The sequence below is a fragment of the Neovison vison genome, chromosome 8 (assembly GCF_020171115.1).
Source record: "Neovison vison isolate M4711 chromosome 8, ASM_NN_V1, whole genome shotgun sequence".
NCBI classification, from domain to species: Eukaryota; Metazoa; Chordata; class Mammalia; order Carnivora; family Mustelidae; genus Neogale; species Neogale vison.
In genome coordinates, this window is record NC_058098.1 from 94,750,194 (window position 1) to 94,769,688 (window position 19,495).

The 19,495-nt window shown below is 46.3% G+C and overlaps 1 protein-coding gene across 11 annotated transcripts in view; it reads right to left on the minus strand.

The window, feature by feature from the left end:
* Positions 1–19,495, minus strand: part of SLC4A5 (solute carrier family 4 member 5) — a 105,169-nt gene that overhangs the window by 46,017 nt on the left and 39,657 nt on the right. For all 11 annotated transcript variants that reach the window (XM_044261438.1, XM_044261427.1, XM_044261432.1 and 8 more), the window contains one exon: positions 18,084–18,213. In XM_044261438.1, the coding sequence (XP_044117373.1) occupies positions 18,084–18,213 (130 nt within the window). The remainder of the gene's footprint in view (positions 1–18,083; positions 18,214–19,495) is intronic.

Here is a 19,495-nt window from a genome sequence, read left to right on the forward strand (position 1 = left end):
GGGGCCCCATCCCAGGACCCTGAGATCATGGACCTGACCCAAAATCGAGAGCCTGACATTTCACTGACTGAGCCACACAGGTGCCCCTCCGCAACTATCATTATAGGTCTGTGGGCATCAATGCACATGTGTACATAGGCACACACACACTTTTCCATTAATGACGCCATAAGGATATAATACCTATTGGACATTCTTTCATGTCTACAAGTGTCTATAAATATTTATATCATTTTAAAGGCTCTTTAGCGTTTATCTTGTTGCATAAATGGACCACAATTGATATGAATAACCCTCACTTGGTGGACATTTAGGTTATTTATAATTTTTTCTTATAGATTTGATTTATTCATTTGAAAGAGAAAGAGAGAGAGAGAGAGAGGGGGCAAGTCTGAACAGGGGGAGGGGCAGAAAAGAGGGAGAAGCAGATTCCCTGCTGAGAGGGAGCCCAGTGCAGGGCTCAATCCCATGATCCTGAGATCATGACCTCAGCAGAAGGCAGATGCTTAATTGACTGAGCCACCCAGATGCCCCCTAATTATTCTTTATTATAAATAAGGCTGGCTTGAATATCCCTGGCCCTGTTCAATAATTTCCTTAGGATAAGCTCTCAGGGGTGGATTGCTGTGTCTGTACACTTTTAAGTGAAGGATATACATTGCCAAACTGTTCTCCAGAAAGCTTCTATGAATTTACACTTTCACCAATGCACAACCTCACATTACCCTGAAGTCTCTCAAACACTGGTATTGTCATTTTTTTCACTTTTGTTCATTCGGTAATTGAAAATTTACATCACGTTTGCATTCTTCTGATTACTAGTGAGGTTGGACATTTTTTTCCTTTGTCAGAATTCCTCTTTACACAACTGTGTGAGTGCTCTGCCTTGTGAATGCCTAACTTACATTTATTTGTGACCAGTTAACCAGGGGCCTGGCAGGGCCTTAGGGGCTTGAATGGACACAGGATGGGAGGTTGGATTAAAAGAGGCTTGGGAGGTGAAGACCTATAACATGGGGGCTGGAGCAGAGACCATGCATACACTTGTCTCAAGATTTACCAAAGTGGGGGCGCCTGGGTGGCTCAGTGGGTTAAGCCACTGCCTTCGGCTCGGGTCAGGATCCCAGGGTCCTGGGATCAAGTCCCGCATCAGGTTCTCTGCTCAGCAGGGAGCCTGCTTCCTCCTCTCTCTCTCTGCCTGCCTCTCTGCCTACTCGTGATCTCTCTCTGTCAAATAAATAAATAAGATCTTTAAAAAAAAAAAAAAGCCATGGTGATTAAAACATATGTTTAAAAAAAAAAAAAAAGATTTACCAAAGCGTAGCTGACTTTTTTAAATGGGAAAAATCTGTTTGGGGAAACATCAGCTAAATTATGGTAGATCCAAGACTGTGTGATGTCAATACAAAGTTTTTCTGAAAGTGGTATTAATATAAGAGTTAGACACATTCAAAGGACACATTCAAATGTTTTGATTGAGAAGATGCTTGCCCTCTCCCTGAGAGTCTTTCTCCCATGCAAGCAATCACATTGCCCTGTTTTTTCTCTAAAATATGCAAGATAAATTATACTGTCACCTTGTCACTGAAGACCCTTTGCGACTCTATAGCCTTGCCCTATCCACCAAAAGGTGTGATGTATCCCAGTACACTGGGCCGCTTGCATTGACGGCTCTCTACCCTGTCTCACAAACTTTCTCGGTGAACTTTCTCTGGCAGCTCTCTGCCATGACATCCGTACTTCAGTTTTCTGCCTATACAAATCCAACTCCACCCAGAAAGAGTGGGTGAGAGCATACCTTCTCTTTGAAATATCCTCTATTATCTCCAGACAGCAAGGACAATCAGTTCTCTCTTCCCCCCAGAACTTCAAATATTTGTACTGTATTGGGTCCCCACAACAAAGTGGGAGCACAGTTTGTAGAAAAGCAAAGTTATCTATTTCCAAGTTCAGGGCAATATCAGATCTAGTCTCCTACTACCAGCATCCCTGGAGAACTTGATTTTGAAGAATCCCAGGACACTCAACAACTTTGCTAGGAACAGCTCTCCAGGTCCTTTTTGCAACTATTTTGGGAATCCAGATGTTGTGACAGTGAGCCAGTGCCCTGAAACTTAACTTTGTGTTTTTAATAGAGACTACTAGACATTGAGCTCACTTTTACCTTGAGTGGAACATGGAAACACGGAGGACCCAAGATGTGTAGCAATGGTTTTCAACTTTGGCTGCTAATTAGAATTGCCTGGGGAGATCTTGTAAAATACAGATGCCTGGATGGTTACCCCTTCTAGAGGGTGCCCTGACCCTGAAAGCTCCCAGTTAATGTGACTGTGCCCCGAGGGTTGAGGAGCCCTTGCTCTTGAATCATACAGATCTGTGTCACTCAGGGATGGCTGGACTTGTCTGGGGTCCCAATGCAGACAAGCAGCTCTGTGTGCTTGGGTCTCACTCTCCTGTGTAAGAGGAAACATGGCTTTGAGAACACCAGCTGAAAGAGCAGACCATATCTTCAGAGTCTCCTTCCTAGCATGGCCATTTTTTCCCCTGTATCTTTGATTTATATGATTGGAGTATACACACTATACCAGTATGCCTCCCTCAGACTTTATTGTACAAAAAAAATCACATAGAGATATTGTTAAAATACAGATTCTGATTCACCAGGTCTGGGGTGGGGTCCCAGACTCTGCATTTCTAACAAGCTCCTAGCTTTTGAGAGTCATGGATCTATATAGTGAGATGTCCTCTTTCCTCTCTGTTTTCCAGATTGGACCCCTTCATTTTCTTTCTTTCTTTTTTTTTTAAGATTTTGTTTATTATTTATTTGACAGAGAGATCACAAGTAGGCAGAGAGGGAGGCAGAGAGAGAGGGGGAAGCAGGTTCTCTGAGCAGAGAGCCCGACATGGGACTTGATCCCAGGACCCTGAGATCATGACCTGAGTTGAAAGCAGAGGCTCAACCCACTGAGCCCAGGTGTCCTGACTCCTTCATTTTCTACTGCCCAGCAAGAAGGCACTTCCTCTCAAATCTTTCCCAGTCACCCTGTTTATTTCTCCAATAGTATACTGAGGACAGGGTTCTCAAACTGAAGTACACATCAGTATCACTGGAAGGTTTGGGAAAATACAGATTACCGGGTCTCACCCCAGAGTTTCTGATTTCATAGGTCTCACAGAGGAGAAGGAGCACCAAGAACATGGACATTTCTAACAAGTTCCATGCTGATGCTATGATCTAGGGACCACACTTTAAGAACCCCTATCCTAAGATAATGATTCTTAAACTGAGTTGCACAGAAAAATATCTCAGATTTTAAAATCTTGATGTCTAGGTCTATCCTAGACCAATTTACACCAGAATACCTGAGTGGGTGGGTGGGGCATCTGGGTGGCTCAGTCGGTTAAGTGTCTGCCTTCAGCTCAGGTCAAGATCTCAGGGGCTCAGGTCAAGATCCCAGGGTTCTGGGATCAAGCCTGCATCAGGGTCCCTGCTAAGCAGGGAGCTTATTTATCCCTCTCCTTCTGCCTGCCACTCTCCCTTCTTCTGCTCTCTATCTCTCTGTCAAATAAATAAATAAATAAGATATTCAGAATACTGAGTGGGAACTAGGCAACTCTGCTATAGACTGTTATGGGTAAAGTTCCTGACTTCTGGGGCTCAGATGCTAAAATAAACAATTAATTGTAGTCAATCATGTTTCCTGGTTATTTGGATATACACCTGCTTCCCCAAATAGACATCAAGCTTCTTGAGGACAGAGACCACTGCTTTCTCACCAGTGTCCCCTTACTGTCATTAAATGCTCACTCCCTCCTGCTTGAGGGTAGTGAGTCCTGACCGATCATGTTGGGTGAAGTCTAGGAGGAGGAAACGACTGGAGAAAGAGACAGTGGTGAGGCTTAATACTGGGAACAACTGAAGTGATAACCATCAGAGTCTAGGACCATCACAGATACACATAAAGATCAGTGGGTGGGAGCGGCCTCCTGATGGAAGCAGACACCTGTGAAACAGTCTTCTGAAAAAGGCAGACTAGAGTTAGACAAGCCTGGACCCCAACCATCACTTTAAAATAAATACAGATGTTAAACCCCATCACAGAGATATATGCAATCCAGAAGGCGCAAAACCTATAGGACAAATGATGCCATTTCTTTAGCAATAACAACTGTGAGGGAAAAACAGAGGAGGAAGAACCTGGAGAGAGTAAAAATGACTTCAGAGACCTATCTCCCAAATGCAGTCTGTGAATCAACTTTATATATATATAAGCTATGTGAGCTTCCCAGGCACCCCTGGACCAACTATATTTTTTAAAAAAATAGGAGATGATCTGAGAAATATAGATAATGCCTAGATAATTCCATGAAAATAAAGAATTAGGAGTATCTGGGGAGCTCAGTTGGTTAAATGTCCAACTCTTGATTTCAGCTCAGATCATGATCCCGGGGTCCTGGGATCGAGCCCTGCATCAGGCTCTCTGCTCAGCGGGGAGCCTGCTTCCTCCTCTCTCTCTCTCTCTCTCTCTGCCTGCTTGTGATCTCTATCTGTCAAATAAATAAATAAAATCTTTTAAAAAAATAAAATCACTGCACTAGATGCTTAAAAAATAGCTAAGATGGTAAGCATTATGTTAAGTATATTTTACCATAATAAAAAAAAATGGGAAAAAAAGAAGAAAAGAGACCTTATCTTTTAGAAGCACACACTGAAACATTTGCACAGGGAATGGTGTGTGTCTGGGATTCGTGTCACTGTGATCCAGTGTGTGTGTGTTCGGGTGGGGGGAGTGGCAAGCAAGGAATAGAGACATAAGATTGGCCATGACTTAGCTGGTAACCATTGAACCTGGCTAATGGATGTGTGGGGGCTCATTCTACTACATAGTACTTTCAAATTTAAATTTTCCATAATAAAATGTGTAACCACTTGTCAGAAGGAATAAAGGAATGGGCTCTTTAAAAGGCGTCTAATCAGAGCCTGGCTTAAAAACTCTTGGACGCCTAATAAAATGGCTAATGTGTAATCCCAAGCAACTCATTGCAAAGTGACCTTTATACCATGGTTGGCTTCAAAAAATGGGGAATTAGAGTTGGAGAAGCAGGTCAAGTGGAAAGAAAATCTCTGGGCTGGAAAGGAACTCACAGGGATTTTGTCTAGGTGGGAGTGGGGGCACCAGGTGCCCCTCTTGTAGCTGGGGAGGAGCTGAACAGAACCATGAAGAGTCACATGTCCCAGAAAGCAGTTCCCTGTCACGCAGAGAAGGTCTGGAACAGAGGCCTTTTCTGTGACTCAGAACTCGGCCACAGTTACGATTAGAGAAGCCGCTGTTTGGTTAATACCTAGAGTGGCAGAAAATGTCATGGGGGCAAGCTACCAGGTACAGCCAAGGCTTTCCAACACTTAAACCAGGTTGTTAGAAGAAGATGGGGTTCTCCTGGAAAGAGCTGGAAACCAGAAGACCTGAATTCTAGCTCTCTCCTCGGACGGAGACTTAAAAGATAACCCCACTCACCCTGCCCTGGCTAGTGTATCAGTCACTCTTCACCTCAGCAGCATTGGTGTCATTTGGGAGCTTGTGACAAATTCCAACACCTAAGGCTGAACCCCAGACTAATGATATCAGAATCTTAGGGGCCTGAGAACTGGACATCAGTACTTTTAAAAAGGAAGACACAGGTCTTTAAGAGGATAAGGAGTAGGCCATAGGGTGTAGTTAGCAAAGAAAAAAGTCTGGAAAATATAGACAAACATTTTGATTGGAGTGGAGGTCCAATCTGCACTTATTTTCTGCACTTATTTTGCAAATCATTATTATTAGATTATGTCCTGGTTAATTTGTTTGCAAAAATTCCTCTAAGAATATCCTAAATTTAAGGATTAAAAAATGTAGGGGTGCCTGGCTGGCTCAGTCAGAAAAGCCTGTGACTCTTGATCTCAGGGTCGTGAGTTTGAGCCCCATGTGGAGTGTAGAGCCACTAAAACCAAAAACTTCAATAAAGAGTAAAGATTTAAAAAAATAATCTCCTATAGAAAGCAGGCTTTAATGTTAATGTTGCCTCTAAACATCTGTTGTAAAACTTAAATTTGTGTGAATTTATTGCTTAGATGAAGTTATGTATACTCACCTAAAAGTTGAGAAGTACACACTACACTGTGGTAATTCTCCACTTCCATGGCCTCACTGACTTTATTCTACACCTCTCTCATCCCTGCCCCATCACCCACTGTCCAAAGATTTGACTTCCATGTCTCAGTTACAAAGCATCAAGGCATGGTGTTTTTGCTTGCTGCTTGGGGCCAGCTGGTAATAGATTTTGTGACCTTAACAGATTTGTTCTTAAGAGTAATAGATTCTTAAAAGTAACACGAATATGAGTTTTCCCGCAGCATCTGGCAAAGCTATTTAACTTTGCTTTGAGTCGTATCAACACCCTCAATTTTCCAGCAGAAACCAAAGGCCAGTGTTAATTCTCTGAGGGGCCAATCAAGAATTTTCCTGGAAATGTCTGAGATATCTTTAGATATTCCCTAGTTTCAGTCTTTGAAAGAAGCACCAAGAGATGGCATTTGGAAGAGAAGTTTTTCAAAAGGGGAACTCCTAAGCAAATTTTTGCCCATTCCTACAATTTATTTGGCAAATTCTTACTACATAATGATAAGCACATATATTAAAAAATATATGTAACTTAACACAAAAAAGTTACTTCTATGACTGATTAAAATTGCACATAAGGTATGTATGTTCACAAACCAAACTTGACAGTGAATTTGAAAGACTAAAGCATGGAAGACTGAGCGGACAGGTATGGGTCAAGAGTCAACATGGTAATGCAGAGGTTTAGAAGGTACCAGGAGGAGAAAAGCCTCAGAGATCTCTTGGGTTATCCACCCCAGAGCAGACTCAGAAATCTGTCTTTTTATTGTCCCAGAGATGATTAGTTCCAAGGATACTGACTAATGGTAACCAAGTTCACAAGGATCGATGAATAAACCCAAATTTACAATGAGCTTTCCAACAGTTACAGAGTTAGTTACCATCATCTTGCAACCCTTGCTTTCTCTCCTTCTAGGCAGATACACGGTGAAAGCCGAATTTTCATCAGAGAGATACAGAATCAGAACAGAGGCTAAGTAACTCAAATGTTTAACAGGATAAATGGAATCTTCCGTCTCTGCAAATGAGATTTGTCTGGGACTGGGAGCAGACAAGTGGGCACTTCTGCTGTAGGCTGTTCTGGAGTGAACCCCGCATGCTTTCACAGCTAACCCCCTGTGATTGAAAGTCTCTCATTTTGCTACATAGAAGTCTCTTCTAAGGGCCTTTGGTTATGCAGTGCAGTTTGGGATTACTGGAGAATCAGTTCTCAGAAAGTGCACTCAGGGGTTAGCTGGGGCAACGAGGCAAAGGTGTGTCATTCCAGGAGCTGTGGGCATGGAACGGGAGTGGGCACTTGGCTCCTGTGGTCATGCATTTGGTGCGGGGTCCGTCCCGCTGCATATCGTGTCTTCATTCAGCAGTAAGGTGGAGCCCACAGCTAAGTGAATGCCATCAGGCACAGCAACTGGCAAATTCCTACCTGGTTCCTTCAGGGAAAGGCTTCTGGAGCCAAATCTCTCTGAAGACTACTTGTCTGTGTGTCCCAGAGGTTTTTGTAATGATCTCCAAAGGACTGTCATTTACCAGCTTGTCAATTCCCCTCAGGGTCTCCTCCTCCCCACCTCTCAGGAAAGTCACCCTTCTCTCCCTGGGTACTCTCTCTCCTACCTCTGCTATTCAGGCCCTTGTCCAAAGGTCACTTCATCCGCGCAAAGCTTCCCCAGGGACCCAGCTTGAAGAGACTACTCCTTCCTCTCACTACCATCCCATGCCATTTATCACATAGCACTTATAACAACAGTGGCTAAAGCTTACTGGGCACATACTATGCACCAGGTATTATACTAAGAACTTCACATGTATTATCTCACTTAATCCTCAAATCAGCGCCTTGAGGAAGGTCTGCTACTATTCTCATTGTCCAGGTTAGTGTTGAGCAGGGAGCCCAATGTGGGGCTCGATCCCAGGACCCTGGGATCATGACCTGAGTGGAAGGCAGACGCTTAACGACTGAGCCTCCCAGGCGCCCCTGGTGTTTAAATTTTTAAAGGGTAGTAAGAAAGGAGGAAGAAAACTAGAAGAAACAGAAAGTCTAAAATACTATCCGTCCCTTACAAGAATTTTGTTGACACCTGCACTAGATCATAAGCATCTCGAGTTCAGATTCATACATGTCTCATTTCAATTCTCCTGTAGAACCTGACACAACATCCCCTAAAATACTTTTAGAATGAAAGGAGAGAGGTATGGATAAGATAAAATTTCCAAAGTTCCAAACTTTCCACTTTTCCACTACCCTGGATTTGGCAGGATCAATAGGAACTGATCCAGGGGAGTGGTGACAGTAGTTATCCACGTATGGAGACCAGATGTGACCAGTGAAGTGCTTGTCCAAGAGGGGGCAGATTGGCAAAACTCCCACCTATATTCTCATGGTGGTCTGGAGACTTCTGGAAGTTCTGCTTGGCATTAGAAACACAACTGCCGCCACAGAATAGGTTACATAAAGTGCACATCTTTGCTACTACAGATGTGCAAAAGACATATTTGGGGTGTCTGCTTTGCTGCCATTCATGGGGATAGGTTCCCTAGGCCATGCCCAGCCCTCCCTCCCTAGCTCCCCATAACTCTGATTTGGGTCACAGTGTTGGGACAACCAAAGCTGGGAAAATCAGATGCTCTTTGAAGAATTAGGAATTAAGACTAAGAAATAGATGCACCTTGTGGGATGGTCCCTTGAGTAGAATAGATGTAAACTTAGAAGCTAAGAGATAGCCAAGGACAGGGACAAAAGGAAGGGACAGGGACAGTGGCAGAAGAGGGAAGACACTGCTCAGAGACAGGCAGAGACCAGAAGCAGAGAAAGAGAACAGCCTGGCTTCATGGGCCCAGGCCTGGACATACCTGACCAACCATTCCCAGGTACCATGAGGCCACCCCATAATCGGCTGATGCTCCCTCTTTTTGCGTAAGTTAGCTTGAGTGTGCTTCTGTTACTTGCAGCCTACAATGCCCCTAAATTTACAGGGACATTTCTCTGTCCCTTGGCCATCCTACAGAGGGTCTGCCAGCTCCCTTGAGCTTAGGCTGTGCTCGTGAGGCTGGGTGTATCATGGGGAGGCTCCTGCCTTTTGCACAAACACCTGACAAAGGCTTTTCAGGGTGGTCTATTCCTTCAGCATCTCTGGAATCGGACAGATCTGACCCTAACAAGACAGGAGACATAACCACCAAAATCAGTTTGCGGACCTTGTTTTGATTTGAAGTTGCAAAAACCAACAGTAATGTTTTTGAGAAAATTAGGGACATTTGATGGTAGACTAAATATAGTATTAAGGAATGGCTCTCAGTTTTGTTAGGAGATATAATGGCATCGTCGTCGTCTTTACAGAAGAAGTCTAATTTCATCAGGTTGTGTACTAAAATGTTTACAACATGCAGGATCTTCTTTAAAACTTTGCAGCAAAAGAGAAACAACAAAACAAAATTCCTAAAAGCAAACTAAAAAAAGTGGTGAAGATAGATCCAATATTAATATTGGGTAATAGGTGAGGGCTAATTATACTGTTCTCTCTACTTTTTGTGTTTGAAACCTTCCATAATAAAAAATTATAGACAGACAGCTATTTAGAAATTTAAAAGTTAAAAATATATACATTTGGATTTAGACAAATACATGTTTACATTTATATGTATATGTGAATGAATCAACTAGTGTCTTGGCAGGCAAGGTGGTCTGATGGTAGGCTTTCTCCCCACTACTTTTTTTTTTTTTTTTTTAAGATTTTATCTATTCATTTGTCAGAGAGAGACAGCACAATCAGGGGGAAGGGCAGGCAGAGGGAGAAGCAGGCTCCCTGCTGAGCAAGAAGCCAGACACAGGACTTGAACCCAGGACTCTGGGATAATGACCTGGGGCACCTGGGTGGCTCAGTGGGTTAAGCTGCTGCCTTCGGCTCAGGTCATGATCTCAGTGTCCTGGGATCGAGTCCTGCATTGTGCTCTCTGCTCAGCAAGGAGCCTGCTTCCTCCTCTCTCTCTCTGCCTGCCTCTCTGCCTACTTTATTAATAAAATCTTAAAAAAAAAAAAAAGAATATTCCAATTGAACCCAGGACTCTGGGATAATGACCTGAGCCCAAGGCAAGACACTTAACTGACTGAGCCACCCAGGCTCCCTTCTCCTCTCTTGACTACAACTGAGGGAGTCACCCAAGGATGTCCTTGGTTGTGGAGAGGTGATCCTTCCTGCTGACCAGCCTCTTGGGGCTGTGTGGAATTGCCAGCCAGTCAAGGTACCTCCAGGAAGCCTCCTGCCCTCCCTCCTCTGGCCAACTAACCCTAGGTTACTGTCCTGAGTCTACCAGGTGATGGCGTTGTGTCACTGCCTGACCCTCCCCAAGGGCAGGCTGGTGCTTCCCCAACCTGTCGGCAAGCACTCTGAAGCTGGCCCCTGCTGGGGTGTTAGGCCTCAGGGAGCCCCAGCCCTGAGCTGTGCTGACTAGACGTGATCAGGAAATCCCTGGGGGACACACACCCTGGCTCAGGCCCCCGGTCTGTGTTTACACCGCTCACAGATGAGAGCACTGGAGGCAACCAGGGCCTCGGAGGCCTTGCGGGGAAACATTGCCTACTTCTACCTGGGCTACCATCCAAGTTCTGATTCCTACAAAATCACTTTTTCCCACTTACCCGGCATAAGTGTCAGGTATCAGTGTTTGACTAGTGGAGGGAGAGGAAAGCACCATGTCAGCTACTAGATGTGAAAGCGGCTTGATAAAGACTGAGACTATTCAGACCAGCAACCAGTCAAGGTCAAATAACCTTGAAAACTTTCATGGGATCCCAAATCTCCATGCATGACTCAACGGCAGCCAAAGGAGGGCCCAGACCTGCAGCTGCTCTCCTTCCTCAGACCACCTGGCCACCAGCAGCTCCCGCAGTCTGTTCTTCCGCTTTGCCTTGTCCAACAAGAGATGGCTCTGGCAATCACCAGCCCTCTCTAATTCCCTGGTAGGAGTCCCCAGGCCTCACTGCAGCTGCCCTGCCCTCTGCTCCTTCCTTCTGGCCTGTCACACAGAAGGGGTGGGGCCTTCCAGCTGGGGGCTCGGGCCCTGTCCCCTCCACCCAGCAGCTCCTCTCCCGCTCAGGCATCTTTACACCACTCTCCTTCATCTGGCCCCTTTCCATCAGCCTTCGGTATGCTCAGATCGCTCATGTTCACAAAGAACAAAAGCTTCCCTTGGGAGACCAAGCTCACTGCTACCTTTCACAGACAAGCATCTTGGAAGAACCATCTCACTGAACCCACCCCCGTCATCCTGACTCTCTCCTCCACCCTCTCTCCATGTCACTCCTGAGGACTGCTCTCGTCTCTCCATCCTATGGATACACTTCTGTTCCTCTTCCACTGGTGGCTGCTCCTTCCATCTCGAATGTCTCCCTGCCCCTGGTTTCCAGGGCATAGCACTCCTCTTGTTCCCCTCCTACCTCTCTAGTGGCTCCTTCTCAGTCTCCGCGGTGGGTTCTACTCCCTCTGCCCACCCCGCAAACGTTAGTGACCTGGGGGTTCTGCCCTGGGAACTCTCTCACTTCACGATCTCAGGGCCAACCTTACAGTTTTCTAGGGGTTTAGGTCCCATCTAGATGTTGAGCACGCACAAATCTAGGCTTCTCCACTCAGCTCCAGACCTCTGTAGCTACCTGGTGACCTGTTGGACACCTCTACCTGCAGCTTCCCCAAACACAACATGAGCCAGGGGGCACTCATCATCAGCGTCCACCAACACAAAACAAAATGCCCAACGCAATGAGAATTTGCTTTTCCTCCTGGGTTTCCTATATTGCTACCACAAGTTACCCACTTGCTCAAGCAGGAAAGCTGGGCATCTCCCTGGCTATCCTGGTCCCCTGTATGCCACCTGATACTAAGTGCTGTAAATCCCCCCTGTTAAGACAGGTCTCAAATCCTGTAAAAAGAGTAGTGGCAATCAGGGATTAGGAAGAGAGTGATATGAATAAGCAGAGCACAGAAGATGTTTAGGGCAGTGAAACCACTGTGTAGGATACAATAATGATGGATACACATTCTTACATATTTGTCCAAACCCACAGTAGGTGCAACACCAAGAGTTAATCTTCATGTCTCTGGGCTCTGGGTAATGGTGTGGCAATGCAGACTCACCAACAGTGAGAAATAGACCACGCTCATGGAGTGTGTTCGTCACAGGGAAGGCTCTGCCCATTCAGGGACTGGGGGAAAATGGGAACTCTGCGCCTTCCACCCACATTTCTTATGAATCTAAAACTGCTCTAAAAAATAAAGTATATTTAAAAGGAATATACATACAAACACACACATATATAATATATATATTAAATTACATGCTCAAAATATATTAAATTATCTGCTAAAAAAAAAAAATCGGTCTCAAATCCACCCCTGCTCTCTGTTCCCACTGCCAACATCTAGGTTCGGGGTCCCATCTTTCACCGGGGACCAGCCTCCTGACAAGCCCAGTCTTGCCTCCTTTTATACGGAGCCAGAGTGGCCTCTCCCAGACCATCCTGCTCTGCTTCCCCTCAGTGTGAGCTCCCACTGAGTTCAAGTTCAAACTGCACAACACGGCCTGCAACAGCCCTCCATGACTGACCCCACACGGTGCAGCCTAGCCATGGGCATTTCTGCCCCTTCATCTGTGGGTCTGTTCTCCTGGTTTCCAGGCTTCTCCTATCCCCCTGTATACCCTCTCCTGGCTCACTCTGACATATCTTTCAGGTCTTAGGGTGAACACCTCTTGCTCCTGTTTGTCTTCCTTGAGCCCTGCTGTCTGGGCTGGGTGCCCCCACACTGTGCTTTCACAGCACCCCATCTTCAAATGCCTGTTTATCCACTTTCGTGCCCCATTCGACGGAAAGCCCAAGTGAGTCAGGATAGCATCTGCTGTGCTCATTTTTGGATCTCCAGAAGCTGGCTCAGATTTACAGACAGTCAACACTTTGTAAATCATACTTAAACAATGAATGAGGTTTGCGGACTTCTGTGCTAAGAGCTCTCAGCTTCCTACTCTGCTTTTAATCCGTAGAGTGGTGCTGGGGGAGTAGTGAGGCCAGAGGCTGAGGGTGGATTCTGCCCCAGACTAAGCAGGGGGATGATACTAGGAAGGCATTCTACAGAATTGTAAGTGGGAGCAGTTTAAAGCTGAGATAAAGTTCAGACTCTCCCTTCTATCACACACGGAGTGTACAAGCATCCATGCACAGAAGATGCTTTTGAAAATATGCTGATTTGGTTTGACCCAACTAAGCTGATCCACTTTTCCTGCCCCTTCCTTCCACCCTTTCCTGGTCATCACAGGAATGTCCTTAAAGCACAGGTGTCTCATAAGAACCTCTGCAAAATGGGGGCACCTGGGTCGCTCAGTGGGTTAAAGCCTCTGCCTTCAGCTCAGGTCATGATCCCAGGGTCCTGGGATTGAGCCCCGAATCGGGCTCTCTGCTCAGTGGGGAGCCTGTTTCCCTTTCTCTCTCTCTGCCTGCCTCTCTGCTTACTTGTGATCACTGTCTGTCAAATAAATAAATAAAATCTTAAAAAAAAAAAAAAAAAGAAAGAACCTCTGCAAAATGGCCACAGTCACCAAACTGTGGAAAGAACCAAGATGCCCTTCAGTGGACGAATGGATAAAGAAGATATGGTCCATATATACAATGGAATATTGTGCTTCCATCAGAAAGGATGAATACCTAACTTTTGTATCAATGTGGACAGGACTGGAGGAGATTATGATGAGTGAAATACGTCAAGCAGAGAGAGTAAGTATCATATGGTTTCGCTTATTTGTGGAACATAAGGAAAACACGGAGGACATGGGGAGATGGAGAGAAGTGAGTTGGGGGAAATTGGAGAGGGAGACAAACCAGAAGTCCTCAGAGACTGTGGACTCTGAGAAACAAATTGAGGGTTTTGGAGGGGAGGGAGGTGGGGGGTTGGGTGAGCCTGGTGGTAGGTATTATGGAGGCCACGTATTGCATGGAGCACTGGGTGTGGTGCATAAACAATGAATTTTGGAATACTGAAAAAAAATTAAATTTAAATAACCTCTGCAAAGTTCACTTTTTGGTCTGCTCTGAGTTGAGATCAGAGACAGCTTGGATTTGGAATTTTCTCTCAGAACTCTTAGAAGGCTTTATTTTATTTTATTTATTTGACAGTCAGAGATCACAAGTAGGCAGAGAGCCAGGCAGAGAGAAAGTGGGGGGGAAGCAGGCTCCCTGCTGGGCAGAGAGCCCAACAGGGGGCTCGATCCGGGGGTCGAGGGATCATGACCTGAGCCAAAGGCAGAGGCTTAACCCACTGAGCCACCCAGGCACCCCTAGAAGGCTTTAAACTCTGGCTATCTCTGAGTAACCCCCAAAGGGCCCTCCACCCTTGGGTGGGATATAGCCCAGGTCACTCTTCTCTTGCTGTCCTTGCAGCCAGGCCAACTTGGGCCTGAGAGAGGACAGCATTCTGGGTAAGTTGTTTGCTGGAAGTGAGGGGCTCTGTGCCCCCACCCACCTGACCCAGCCCTCCCTTCAGGCAAGGTCAGGATCAGCCAACAGCCAGCTTCATTTTCCTCCCGGGAAACTGAAGAGACAGAGTTAGTAAAAATCTATCTTATTAACAGCCTGACCTACCAGCATTGATCACATCAGAAGTGATGCCTGCCCACACAGTCCCCATTATGCGCACAGGGGTAAGGATTCAGTGGAGCTCAAAAAGCCATTTAAATCCGTCCAGGGGTGACTCCTTCTCCAAGGGCTCAAAACATCCCCCAAACTAATAACCCCCAACAAAGCACCACCAGGGAAAATTCCTTGCGGATTTGAGATTTTCACTCTGTGTTAATCTCCTAACTCAATAAAGCAAACACTCCTGCAGCAAATTAAATGCTTTTATTAAAGGGTCCCCTCCTCCGTTCCCTTTGATGTGGGTATAGACCTACAACCCTCCTAGGGCTTGAGTGTCTGTGTGAGGGGTTATCCAGCCCCCACACCACCATCATTTTCTCCCATTACCCCAAGGAGGCCAGAACCCCCTAGGATTGGCAGATTCTTGGATTCTGGAAACTTCTAAGACCTCTGGCTTCCTGGAGTAGATCTCATAGCCTGTCAGCTGAGGGAAATGCTTCCCATTCTTTTGTGGGGGTGTGGCCTGGCCCCAAGCACCTCCACTGTTGCAGTTGGCTCAGAGGAGTCTCCAGCACAAGTGTCCAGGCCAAGGTGGACTTGTTGGTCAATGGTCAAGCCCTTCCTCTGACCTCTCTACAGCCTTGTTAATCGAACCTCCAACAGTGAGGTGAAAACCTGGTGTAGTTGGCTGGACAAAAGATTAAAGAAGGCTAGGTAGAGAAAGGGGGCTCCAGGTAGGGAGGTCTGAGCTCCTCTCCTCCCACTGTTTCCAGCCCCCAAGTTGGCCTCCAAGCTGCTTCCCCCTCACATCTACCTGGAATTGGGTTCAGCCATTTTAACTTCTTCTAGTCATCACTTTTTTTTTTTTTTTAAGATTTTAATTATTTACTTGTCAGAGAGAGAGAGAGAACCCAAGCAGGGGGAGCAGCAGGCAGTGGGAGAAGCAGGTTCCCCACTGAGCAAGGAGTTCAGTGATGCAGGATTCAATTCCTGACCTGAGCTGAAGGCAAACGCTTAACTGACTGAGCCCCCCAGGCACCCCTAGTCATCACTTTCCTCTCACTGTTGGTTTGAGGTCCTCTGAGGACCCTTCCAGGATCACCACAGATGCTGTCCTCAGAAAGCCTACCTCACAGGGAAACCCAACAGCTTGTAGATGGTTACGGATCAGACACCTTTCTTTTTCAGGAGGAGCTTGCTTCTACAAACAACATCTCCTACAGTTTACCAGTTTCATTACAGGGTCTACAGTGCAGAAGGCACTATGGATCTATACTCAGACCAGAAACAGTATTTTGTCTATGGTGACAGACAATCGGGTCTCTGGGGGCCCAGAGGCATTCTTAGCAAGGGTTCTGTGGGTCTGCATGATAGGCCCTCATGGAAGGTCTGGTCCTGGATGCAGATCTTGCCCAGTGGAGAGAAAATGCTCTTCTTATGGGGTCTCTGAGAAGGCCCCTCTCAATGTTCCTTCTATCGGCCCACCTTGGACAAGAAAGGGAGGAGCAGCACTAGCTCCTTAGATGCATTAAGCCGCCATAGCCCAGACTGGGCTCTGGTCATGTAAAATGTTCTCCCCTCTCTTCTCAGCCCTGAATAGATGCCCTGGTCTCTGTAGCTATCTCCATTTATCTCCCATCCCAGTGAAATTGCCTCTAGACTCATGTATTCCCATGGAAACCCAAACAGAGCCCTTGAAAGTTGGGGAAAGGGGAGAAATTAGCTGAGAAAATGGGGAAACATGGCAAAGTGCATAAGTCCTGAAACTGGGGTCAGACAGACCCGGTCTAGAACTCAGACTCAGCAGCCCGCACACTCTGAGCTAGCTATTTCTGCAAGCTATTTCCCCCTCTAAACCTCAGTATCCTCATCTACAAAATGGGGATAATCTAGCTCCCACTTCCTCACAGTCATTGTGCAGCTTGCATAAGATGAGCCTGTAAACTCTTGAGCATATAGTAAGGGCTTGCTGAATGGCTCATAAATAGAGGCTCCAGGGCTTCCAGACAAGGATTGGGGCACCCCATGAGGCTAGACTCCATTACCTCCCAGAGGCCTGCAGGGATCTGGTAGTCCACCCAGTGGCCTTTCTTCTAGGAGAGATTTGAAGGAGGCAGCTTGGGGATGTCCAAACCTGCTCTTCCTTACTCTACAGAGCAACTGACCAGGTGAGTGAGGTTGGTGGGTGATGGAAGAGCCCAGGCCATGGGTGGAGCAGCTGCCAGGATCTGGGCATCCTGGTGGCCCCCAGGCCCAGCCAGTCCTGGACACAGGCATTCTCAAATGGGGCAATAACAGCCCCGAAGGGGTCTTGGGGAATGAAAAGTTTTAAGTATTACCATGGTTTATGGCATTCCAAAGTTCAAGCCAACCTGACTTAAAACATGTTCCTTCGTATTTAATTCCTCTGAGAAATAAATACTAATTTAATAAAGTTAAATTTAAATTAAAAATATCTTGGGGGTGAGGGGCACACTAATAAATAAAAAAAGAAAGAAACATTGGTATGGCCCACTTTTTGGCCTTTCTCAAGCTCCTACCCAGGAGCAGCCCTTCTTGCTGCCTCCTACCATAGCCTCCCTTTTCCTTAGACTCTTGGCAGCATTTGGTGTTGCTGGTCAGTCCAGTTAAAAAGCAACCCTATCCCAGGCACTGGGTATGGCCAGAACTACTCCTTACTCCAATCCTACCCTGGCTCCATGTCTTCACCACGTTGCTCCCCAACAGCCTTCTGCCTCTTCTCCTTCTACTATCCCTGTATACACCGTCAGTTCCCCTGTCCCAACCCCTCCACAGAGTGGAGCCTCCAGACCTCCACTCTGCTTGTCCCACCCCAAACTCTGCTGAGTCTCTTTTCTTCAGAGGTCCACCATACCTCCCCACCTGGATTTTCCATGACAAACATTTTTCTTCCTCTAGGAAGTTCTACCTGCCTACACTAGCCCACTTGGTGCTTTCCTTTCTCCTTTCCCTCAAACTATAGCATTTAGTTTGAACCATTTGACAAGAAAGTACATATATCCTTTTATTATTCTCTCATGGCCTCATTGGTATACTTTCCCACTTGGGTTTTAATTTGAGAATAAAGACAACGTGATAAGTATCTGTTTGCTTATTAGTGTCCAGCCCAGTTCTGGACACCAAGGAAGGCCAGCACGGAGGTCTTTAGGGCTCAGGGAGTGCCCCAGCAGGATACAAGGTGCAAGACGCCAGTGGTCAGTGGTCCTTCCCACCAGGAAGTTCAGCTCAGCCTGGGCCCCAGGCAGACTGTGGTGGGAAGCCGCCTTCTCCCTTCCCCTGGGGCTCTGCCTCACCTGGCTGACTCCTTCCACTCCATCTGGTCTCCGTCATGCTGCAGGGTGTCCATCTCTGTGAAGAGGGTGGGGTTGGGAGCCTCATCTTCCTCCCCCAGGATGTCCTGGAGCTGCTCAGCAGCTGGAGACCCTGCAAAAAGAAGACAGCAGGGTCTTCTGAAGGGCCCAGAGGAGGCTAAGGGCCACAAGGCCAACTGAAATGGAGCAGGAGCCAGGCTCAAGGGAGAAGTATTTCTTAATTTAGTAAAACTAAGTCCTCACACCTCTGTGGGTTGGATGTGGGTGAGATTCTTTGAGATAAAGGGGATGACCGAATTTAATCTACATTCAGACTCCAGGGTCTGGGAGTCAGATGACAAGAAAGAAGGATAGAAAATGGCCAAAGCTGGGCAGCAGCAAGGGTAGAAAATAGAAAAGTGAGAAGTGAGAAAAACTCTGACCCAACTTCAGCATAAAAAACCCAGAAGTACCCCTCTTCCCACTGGATCCCAAACCAGTCAACTCCCAGTGTTGGCCTTAAAGGGCCCGTCAGCCTCTGACAGGACGTACTTGTACCTGTGTGTAGCAGGAGACCACCTCCTTCTTGGACACAGTAACAACCTATTCCTGATCTCCCACTCTGCTTCCCAATTCCCCACTGCATGTCACCTCCTGGCTGTCTCTCAGGCACCTTCCAACACTGAACATGTACCCTTCCCCAAATATTCTCCCCATCCTGCCTCCCTTCCTTCTTTCCTCCCTCTTCCCTTTAAAAAAAAAAAAAAAAAGATTTTATTTATTTATTTAACAGAGAGAGAGCACAAGCAGGAAGAGCAGCACACAGAGGGAGAAGTAGGCTCCCTGCTGAGCAGGGAGTCAGATGAGGGCCTCAATTCCAGGACCCTGGGGTCATGACCTGAGCTGAAGGCTGATGCCTAACCAACTGAGCAACCCGGGCATCCCTTTTCTTTCCTTTCTCTTACTCAATATTTCATGAAAGTTAACCATGTGCCAGGCATTGTTCCAGGTGTTGGAAAACAAAGCTCGGATAAAGGCCCATATATCCCATATATCCCTCTTGAATGTCTGTTCTAGTGGTAGAAACAGACAAAAACAGGTAAAAGCATAAATAATCATTTCGGGTACTGATAAGTGTCCTGAAAAAAAAGAGAGAGAGAGAATAAAGCAACAGAGAACTACATTAGAAAGATTGGCTAAGAAAGATCCCTCTGAGGAGTATGTTTACATTGTGACTTGGAAGAAGAGAATGTACCACTTCTGCATCTCTGTAAAAAGAGTGCTCTGAGTGTTTCAAAGACTTTCAAGTGAGAATGTGCTGGCCCTTGTGTCTGGAGCAAGACAAGAGAGGCAGTACTTGATGTGGAAAGCCTCAGTTAAAGGCATGGCTGTTCACCCAACAGTACAGGCTAGAT